General features: G+C 46.2%; 1 protein-coding gene across 6 annotated transcripts in view; it reads right to left on the bottom strand.

Moving 5' to 3' along the window:
* Positions 1-255: 255 nt before the first annotated feature.
* Positions 256-9,986, bottom strand: part of Eip75B (Ecdysone-induced protein 75B) — a 124,562-nt gene continuing 114,831 nt past the window's right edge. For all 6 annotated transcript variants that reach the window (XM_089468064.1, XM_089468063.1, XM_089468067.1 and 3 more), the window contains 2 exons: positions 8,728-8,966; positions 256-3,059 (listed from right to left, as the gene is read on the bottom strand). In XM_089468064.1, coding sequence (XP_089324190.1) covers positions 531-3,059; positions 8,728-8,966 — 2,768 coding nt within the window. In that variant the 3' untranslated portion in view covers positions 256-530. The remainder of the gene's footprint in view (positions 3,060-8,727; positions 8,967-9,986) is intronic.

The raw sequence follows: 9,986 nt of genomic DNA, 5'->3' as shown, positions 1-9,986 counted from the left end.
AATGAAATTGGAAAAGCGGAAACCTCTCGAGGAAAATACACATATTTGTTGTTGTTGTTGCTTTAACTGCTAAAAATATATATATACATTAATATATATATATATATATATATATTGTTTTAATACCTCGAGCTGCAGCTGCGCATTCAAATTCTGTTTTTGCTTTCTTCTGCTCAGTTTTCTTGTTTAATAATTAATAACTTTTAGTTTAAATATTTAAATTGCATGCATTTTGAATCTTTGTACACTCGCTCATTGTTTTTTTTTTTTTTTATTTTTTTTTTTTTTTTTTCAATTATGCTTTGTGAATTTTGTTTAAAGTTAAAATAATTTAATTAAATTTGTAATTTTTTCTTTTTGTTTTTCTTCTTTGCTTTTTATATTAATATAATTTTCTTTTTAGCTGGCTTTCTATTTGGGTTTCTTACGCTTGCGCCCCTTTTTTGGTGAGGAGGCGTGGCTGTGGCTGTCGCTGCTACCGATGCCTTAAGGAAATGTCGACCACGCCCCGCGCTTCAGTCTCTCTCTGCTTACGCCTCCAACATGACTTTGTGCACGGTTGCCAAGCCGCCGCTGCCGCTGCTGCTGCTGCCGTTGCTGCTGCTGGTGGGCGGCGTGCTGCTGGGCGTGGCCACAGTGACGACCGCACTGCTGGCCGCCGTCACGGTGACATCGGCGGACAGTGTTGGATAACGCTGCACCGCATTGGCGGCAGCAACGAGCGCATGCAGCTTGCTCGGCGGCGGCGTCGGCGACTTCTTGGACAGATTCAACGGCTGGGCAGGATCAGCGATGTCCACCTGCAGCTCAATCAGCGGCGAGGCACGCGGCGGCGCACTCACAATGCAGCTGGAGGTGGCTGCCGCTGAGGTGGTGGTGGCATTGCCGTTGCCGCTGCTGCTGGTGGAGTGCGGCGACTGGAAATACTGACAACTGTTGCTGCTGCCGGTGCTGCTGCTGCTGCTGGCGCTGGAGGTGGAGCTGGATGAGGAGCTGGACGAGGAGCTGGAGCTGCTGCCATTGCTGTGCGGCGAGACGCTCTGCTGACGCTGCTGGCAGCTGGTGGTGGACCAGCGCAGCTGTTGCTGATGCTGCAGCTGCAACTGTTGCTGCTGCTGCTGTGCAGCTGGGGGCGGGGAGCTGGTGGAGGGCGAGGGGCAATGGCTGCTCGGACTGCGTCCGCCCGTGGTGCTGCTGGCCGTCGCCGTCGCCGGCTCGCGCATCAAATAGTTCTGAATGATGTCCGAGCGCTTCATCTGCTCCGGCGTCATGCGCGGCTCGGCCATTAGAGACTTGGCCAAAACCGAGTGCGTGCTGGCCATCGATGAGCCCAGCTGCTGCTGCTGCTGCTGCTGTTGGCTGGGCGTGCTGCGTGTCAGGTGCATGTGCAGCTGACTGCTCGCTGCTGCTGCAGCTGCTGCTGGGGGCGGCGGCGTCTGCACCACGCTGATGTGGGCGGCGGCGCCGTTGTGGGGCGAGGGCGTCGGTGTGGGCGTGGGCGTGGGACTCTGGCGCGGACTGTGGGCCGGCATGCTGGTGGAGCTGCTGGCATCCGCCTCGGCTGACTCGAACTCGCGATGGCGCAGAGCGCGGAACTTCTTGTGCGGCTTGTAGGCCTCGTCCATCAGGGAGTTGGTGTCGTAGAGCGGCGGCGCCTGGAGCACCCGCTTCAGCACTGGCATATCCTCGACAATCTGGCGCTTCAGGTTGGCGCTGCTCGAGGGCTGCGGCGAGCGCACCGGCGAAACGGAGACAACGCCGACGCCGACGCCGGCTACGGCTGCGACTGCCTGCGCCGCATCGCTGCAGTCGAGCGCGTCGTCGACGCTGGAGCGCGGACTCGAGCAGGAGCTGCTGCCGCCGGAGCTGACGGCCTTGCATTCGTTCTTCTCGTTGCCCGACTCGATGCCCGAGTCGGTGGGCGAGTCCAGCTTGCGGTAGCGCGTGGCGCCCGAGGTCAGGTGATGGTGCAGCTGCGGATGCTGTTGCTGGTGATGATTCACCTGCTGCTGATGATTCACCTGTTGCTGCTGCTGCTGCTGTTGCTGTGGCTGCTGGGCCTGTTGCGGGTGGCGCACAATGGGCGTGATTGTCAGGCCGTTCTGTGTGAGATGCGCATGATGTCCAACGATGTCCATGTCCGCAGCGCCCGAGTCGCCGCTGGAGCCGGAGTTGGCGCGATTGCGCAGCGGACAGCCGCCGGAGAGTGTGGCGGCCAGCAGGGGTGCTGAGCTGGCCAACGAGGAGGAGGAGGAGGCGCTGGATGCTGAGGAGGAGGATTGGGTTGGTGTACTCTGTTGCTGCTGCTGCTGGAGTTGCGTGCTGCTGGGCGTGCCGTAATCCAGATCCGCTGATTCCGTGCTGGAAACCGAGCCCAACGGGCTCTTGGCCGCCTCCACGTCCATGGCATCCCAGCTGCCGGCCGGGCTCTTGCTCGCACCGTCTCCCTCTTCCATGCTCCACATCTGCTGACGCAGCAGCTCCTTGTGCTCGGTGCGAAAGACGACCAGCTTCTCGGTGTGCAGGGTGCTGAGGGTGCGCAGATCGGGCATAGTGTCGAGCAGCTTGGCCAGAAAGTCGGGCTGATCGGGCCGATTCTGGCTGACGATGCACTGCAGGCAGCCCTTCAGGCGGCTGTACATCTTCTCGATGAGCTCCAGATTGCGCAGACCGGGGCGATCCGGTGTGATCAAAACGATGGCGCAGAAGAGTCCGATCTCGGCGTCTGTCAAATTCATCGAGTTCATGCGCTCCGCAAAGTTGAATGTGGAGTCCACCAGGAAGCGAGCGTTCGCTCCATTCTGGATGGCATCGCGACGCATCACCTGGCCATTGAGGCAAATGATCGAGTTGATCGACGAGTCGAACATGCAAATGAGACGCACGAACAGCGCATCGAACAGACCCGCCTTCAGCAGCGTGAATTTGTCGTCCTGGGTGAGCAGCTGGAAGCCGGGAATCATGCCCGCAAAGTCGATGACGCCGCGTATGACGTGCGCGAAACGCTGTGAGAACTCCTGCTCGGATTGCAGTTCAGGCGCGGGATTCAGCGGACAAGCCTGCAAGGAAAATGAAGAAAATGATTTCCAGTTAAAGTATATTGAAAATAGATGATGTATTTTCTATTTCTTTACTGATTTCTGGGTATTCTAATTGGATTCGCTGAATCTCAATTGATAGATTGCATTCACATCTCAATGCCATTGCAATGTATTTAATTTCTTATATGATTTCTGATCATTCTGATTGGCTTTGCTTACATTGCAAATCTTGCATCAATTTCCTGCAAATGAAATTTGTTTTGCATTCTACATTTATTATTCAAATTGGAATTGGTTAATAACTATTTACGTTCGCGTTTCGCTAGTGTTTACTGTAGAGCTTGCCACACCTGCTGCCATTTAATTGCCCCAAGCATGTGGCAAACTGTTGCATTTCCCACAACAACGTCATCGGCATTCTATATAAGCGCTATTCACGCGAAGGTCACCGAACCGCTTTGCCACCAGAGCTCACCTCCGCCCATCTGCTATCTGCTATCTCCCTTCCACCCGCTGTAATCAATAATCATAACTATTAGTACTTCCGCACGCCTCCAACTCACACTCACACACACACACACACATATACAGACACAACTCACTCTCCCGACCCCTTCCAGCTAATAATACTGAGTCAACTGTCGTCAAACGGCACATTTCCTCATACGTACACGCTGGAAGCTTTTCCATTACAAAAGCTCAGTCGAAGTCAGCGCGCGCTGCTTCTGCTGCTGCTTAGTTTTTAGTTTCTAGGGGCAGTTTTTTTGCGCTCTCCCACTATCTGTCTCTCTCTCTCTCTCGCTTGTTTACTATGACAGTTCTATTCGTAGTTTTTTTTCTCTGTTGCTTTGTGCTTTCGTCGCCTGTCGCTGACATTAGCACCAAGGTCGACGAACCAGAGTTCAAGGTTCCGGTTAGTTGTTATCGTTGTTTTTTTTTTTACCCTGCGCGTGTGCCGGTTGGGGGTTTAGATTGTCATTTGTGTGTGTGTGTGTGAGGGGAGGGCTTATATATATCACTGATGCCGTTGTTTTGTCTATTGCAAACCCTGGTTCATGTTGTTTTGCCATTTGGCTTTCCGGGTTTTGAATTACATGCACGCGCCAGACAAACGCGAACGTGCCAAGCACAAAGCCCACCCCACCCCTTGCTAATAGCCTTTTGTTGCTCTTGATTCTTAATTTATAAATTATGTTTCATTTCACTGTGCATGCTTATATACATGTGTGTATATACTACTACTACTATATATACACGTCGAAGTCTTCTGATTAACCTTGAACATTTTTGCCGCCTCTCAAAATGCCGGCCCATCCATAGTTTGCGTCTTCTTTTCCTCTTCTCCCACACAAACACACACAAACATACGCACGCACAGACAGACGACCTCTCGTCTTGCTCCCTCCCTTTCTCACACTACCTCACTGTCTTCCACTGGCCTTCGTCAAGTGCAAGCAAAAGCAACAACAGTATGCCGGCTAACCGGCACAACAAAAACGATACGAAATTTCTTTTCTATTTCTTTTTGCCGGCACGCTGACGCTGGCGCTGACGTCGCCGTCAACTTTGACGTCGCCTTCGGCATGGGAATTCGTTGTCGTATCATTTTATAAAAATATATATTTTTCTGTATATTTGCGTTTTATTTGCGCAAAAGCGGAAATAGTTTTGCAAAATGTATAATAGCCTTGCCTATTTGCGTGTGTGTGTGTGTGTGTGTATATATGCTTTCCTTATGAATTGCCCCCTTTTTGTTAGACTGCCCGTCATGCGTATCACAAGACCTTCAATTCAATTTTTTGGCTGCCAAGATAATTCCTCGAATTCTTGCAGTTGATACAATCTCAAGTCTACTCAACAGCATACAAATTGCAATATATGTACATACACTTGCCAGAAAAACTATGCGTACAGGCCTAACGTGCGACTTTGATAGAGAATAAATATGATAAATAATAGGATTATTATCAATATTATATTTTTTAGTGAAAAACTATTTAATAACACACATTTAACAACAATTTTTTTTAAATAATATTAAACATTTTTTTTTTAATATTTTAAATAAGAAAAAAACAACGAAAATTCACTTAGAAAAAGTATGCGTACAAACTAAAAACCCACTGTTCTTAATCGTCGTGTGAAGCTTTTAGTACCGTTAAACAGCATATTACGGTAAAAAAAGCATTAAAGAATGTCAATCACGTGTTGGTTTGCAAATTTTGTCATTAAGTTGATAGATTTCGTCATGGGCAGGAAAACTAAAGAGATTGATCCAGATTTGAGGAAACTCATCGTGAAATTACGCGATGAAGGGAAATCTTTTAGGGAAATTGGCGAAATTGTTGGCAGAACGCATTCTTCTGTCCAAAGGGTAGTCAATAACTTTAATTTGACTGGCTCAGTTCAGTCAAAGCCACGCTCTGGGAGGCCCTCAAAGCTGACCGAGAGAGAGAAGAGGGACGTGCTGAAGACGGTGCGGCTAAACCCCGCATTAACTGCAGCCAAGATTAATCAGGAAGTTAAAGAGAAATACAAAAAAGAGCTCCACGAAGACACCGTAAGAAAATTTTTAAAGAAAAATGAATTAAATGCCCGTGTTGCTCGAAGGAAGCCACTTATCTCTGAAGCAAATAAAATCAAACGGATGGATTTCGCCAGAAAATACTTGGAAGTCAGTCCTGAGTACTGGAACCAAGTGATATTTAGTGATGAGAGCAAATTCTGTATATTTGGTATCAAGGGGAGAAAGCTTGTGTGGCGAAAGAGAGGCACTGCGTTCGACGTAAAAAATCTAACTCCAACCGTTAAGCACGGCGGTGGTGGCGTAATGGTGTGGGGGTGTATGGCAGCAAGTGGAGTGGGCAATTTGGCTTTTATTGAGTCCACAATGAACCATATGGATTACCTCCATATCTTAAAAAACAATTTACACCAAAGCGCCAGACAATTGGGTCTTGGGGAGGACTTTGTCTTTCAACATGACAATGATCCCAAACACACAGCTCACAATGTCAAGCTCTGGTTGCTCTATAATACCAGACACCAGCTTCATTCGCCTCCCCAGTCACCCGACCTTAATCCCATAGAGCATTTATGGGATTTTTTGGAGCGCAGGATCAGAGACCGAATAATTACTTCAAAGGACATGCTCAAATCGGTTCTGATGGAGGAGTGGCTCAAAATTCCGGCTGATTTCACCCGGAAATTGGTGGCATCGATGCCAAAACGGTTGGAAGAGACCAAGAAGCGAAAGGGGTATCCAACCTCATATTAATTTTTAAATTTTCATTGAAAAAAAGTTATTTTTGGTTTTGTTTTTTAGTTTGTACGCATACTTTTTCTAAGTGAATTTTCGTTGTTTTTTTCTTATTTAAAATATTAAAAAAAAACTGTTTAATATTATTTAAAAAAAATTGTTGTTAAATGTGTGTTATTAAATAGTTTTTCACTAAAAAATATAATATTGATAATAATCCTATTATTTATCATATTTATTCTCTATCAAAGTCGCACGTTAGGCCTGTACGCATAGTTTTTCTGGCAAGTGTATCTGATATATGCACATATGTATATACATATATATATTGTGTAGGCCCTTACACCTTGCACTTGCTTCCGCCTTGTCTCAATAGAATTTCGCGTTTGGCGCTTCCTTATAAGTATTTCAAAATAATAATAATAATAATAAACCACCTGATTGTATTTAAATGAACTGCGTCGTCTCGCTTGCCATCTCACTCCCACTCGCGCGGCTCACTCGCTCACTCTCGCTCGCACATTACAAATTGCTAATAATGCTGCTTGCTGTAATTGTTGCTGGCATTCGTTTTGCGTTCTCTCTTTGACGGCGCTTGTCGTAAAAGTGCCGTTAGTGTTGTTGCTGTTGCTGTTGCTGCTGCTTTTGTTTCTGGTCTAGCTTTTGCACTCGCTTCCTCATACTGATGACATTTACATTTACATTTACGAGTGTGCACGAGTGCCCCCTTCTCCCTTCTCCCCTTCCCTGACTAATGCCTAGTTCTATGCATATTTGTATAATTTTTATATGTTATTATGTAAGTATTATTGCTTACTCATACACAAACATACGCAAGTAGCTCTATATATAATACCCGTCCGTATCAGCTACATACCAACATACATGCGCTAAAAGAAGAAGAAGAAAACGCTACACACACACATGCACAACCATTTCATTCATCCAAGGTTAAAAAATAACTCGCCACAAGGTCGTCTCGCGACTCGCATGCGAGCATTCTAACTGTGTGTGTATGTATGTGTGTTTGTGTGTTTATTCTACGCTGCAGACATGTGCAAATTATTCTTTTGGCAGCGTCACTCTCTCGTGCTCATTTACTCTCTCTCTCTCTCTCACAACTGATCATATTTGTGTTCCCTTTGCATTTGTAAAAAGCTCTTACAATGCTTTTAATGTTGCTGTTGTTGCTGCTGCCAGAGCCTTGCACTTGACTTTGACAATGGAAATACTTTGTTTACTATCGCTCGCACGCTCTCTTATCGCTAACTCATTAACGCAACTGCCTGATAATCGGACGAAAAAAGAAAGGAGAGAAGAAAGAAATAGAAAGCAGCCGACGACGCACAGCTCTCCTTTGATTATTTTTGAATGCTTAATTCGCCTTTATTTAAACAGCCGCCACATGTGTCTAAATACTTTCGCCCCTTTCATGTTCGCCCTCTTGTTCGTTCTCACTTTGTGCCAACGCCTGTGTATTTATGTATGTGTGTGTTTGTGCTATTCTGTTCCATTAATAATGACGCTACGGCTGACCTTGAGCTTTGGAAATGTATTTTTTTTTTAATATTGTCGGAACACGTTTCCCGCCTGGCTTAATATGGGTTTCATTTTGTTGTTGGTTTCCTTATCGTTCAGTTCTGATAAGTCCAATAAGACTGCTCAGAGTGGCATATTGGAAATGTTAGTTTTGTATGCTTCTCTATGTATTTATTATCCTTATTGGAACTTGAGCTATTTTTATGCTATTGCTGTCTGCTCATATCTTCCATCTATGTGCAATGACGTCACTTGTAAATATTTTGTTTTACCCACAACATTGAAGTCGAGACGTTGACAGCATTTACAACCCATTTATCATTCTGTTTGTCAGTCGTTTGTCAGTCACTTTGACATTGACGGCTTTTGGCCAAAGTCAAGAAAGACAACAAAAAATTGGTTTTTAAGAACTTGACCCCAAAGCGCTCGGCGACGCTTCAATGCCCCGATCTATGGCAATGCGCGTTCTCGCTCTTGCTCTCTCATTCGTTCTCTCTTTCTATCTGTATCTCTTCCTCTCTTTGGCCCAGCCGGAGGTCTTATAGTGCGACAGACGCGGCTACGTGCGATGCTTTTGATTTCCTGGTTTAGAATCATGCAAACTGGTTCACCTTGGCGTATGAGTAACGCTCGAGCTACTAGTTTGTTGTTATTGTTTATAGTATTATTATTGCTGTTGTTGCTATTGTAGTTCTGGTTGTTGTTGCTGATCTGTGCATGCCAATAAAAAAATGTGCCCGGAAATGTGCTTTGACATTCGCCTACGTCAAAAAAAGCGCTCAAAAGCCCAACTGAATGCCAATTGGATAGCAATTGGATGCCAATTGGACTACATCTTAGATTTAGGATTTCTTTGATTTTTGTTGTAGCTTTTCTGCTTTCACTTACCAGCAGGGTGGGCATGGAGTAGGAGGGGCAGTCTCTGGCACGCTGTCGCATCGCCGAGACCTTCTCCTTGGTGAATTCGCACGTCTCCAGGTGGGCGCGCAGCACGGCGGCGAGTAGGCGTGGCTGATCATCCAGCTCGGTGGCCAGCGCGCGCTGTTGACCGCGATTCTGTGTGCTCTGCTGCATGGCGGCCAAAATACGCGCCTTTTCGCGCTTCGGCACGCGACCAAAGCGAACAGCTGCAAGGTAGACAGAAAAAGAGTTGCAAAATTAACAATATATTCAGATGAGCATATATGTAAATATATATATGTATTTGTATGTATTTGTGCATGTGCTATTTTTTGTTGTCTGTCCGCCTCACACTTCAGTGAGCAGGTGCAAGGCGCAGCTGTTGCCGCCGTTTGTCACGCAGGAAGTTCTTGTCCGTGTGAGCGTGAGCTCACTGTACAGGCACAACTGTAATTTATGGACAGCCCTTCGAACTGGGTCATTGCCTGCTCTCAGCTGTCGTTCAACTCTTCTTTTTTTTTTTTTTTTTTGGTCTGTTGCTGTTGTACTCGTTCTTCACGCTTGCTACACTTTCTCTTTTTTGTTGTTTTTTTTTTTTATAAATGTTTTCTGTATTTTTGTTTGTTTGTGGATTTTAATTTGCACTAACGAATTTGTATGTGGGTGAACTTTCACATTTCACCAGGCCAGAGCGAGACGGCAGACACGTTTCTGGTCACGTTTCACAGATCAACGGATCAGGCCTTAGGCCAAAGACTGGGCCAAAAAGACGTTGTCACAAGTTTGTAGGCGCTAATTGAGTGAAGTGTGTTGCCAAAGAGGGGGGCCTTAAATGCAGCTACAGTAAAGAGTCACATATATGAGCTATACAAAAATATGCATTGGATTTAAAGATGAAAGTAGTTCATAGCAAGCTCAATTTTTATACCTGCACTGTAAAACTACTGCTCACTCTCCAGAATTGCTTTTACTGTAAAAGTGCTGCACTCCCCTCATCTCACTCCCTCCTTCGCACTACTTCATTACCCTAGCCAATGCGTGCCTAATATTATAGCCTCTATTGTAGAACTGCCACACTCCCTCCATCCCACTCTCTCCTGCACTATCCTGAACTTGTACAGATTAAGCTTGCATCTGCTGCTCCATTTTTTTTGCTCTCTCACTCTCCCGCAGTCTGTCATCCTCGCTTTTACTGGAAAGTCAGCAATTCGCCTTAAAGCTAATCATTAATCAAACTAATTGAAAGC

This window comes from Drosophila arizonae, chromosome 4, assembly GCF_054131065.1.
Source record: "Drosophila arizonae isolate 15081-1271.41 chromosome 4, UAZ_ARI_1.0, whole genome shotgun sequence".
NCBI lineage: Eukaryota > Metazoa > Arthropoda > Insecta > Diptera > Drosophilidae > Drosophila > Drosophila arizonae.
This window is presented reverse-complemented; position numbering and strand designations above follow the sequence as displayed.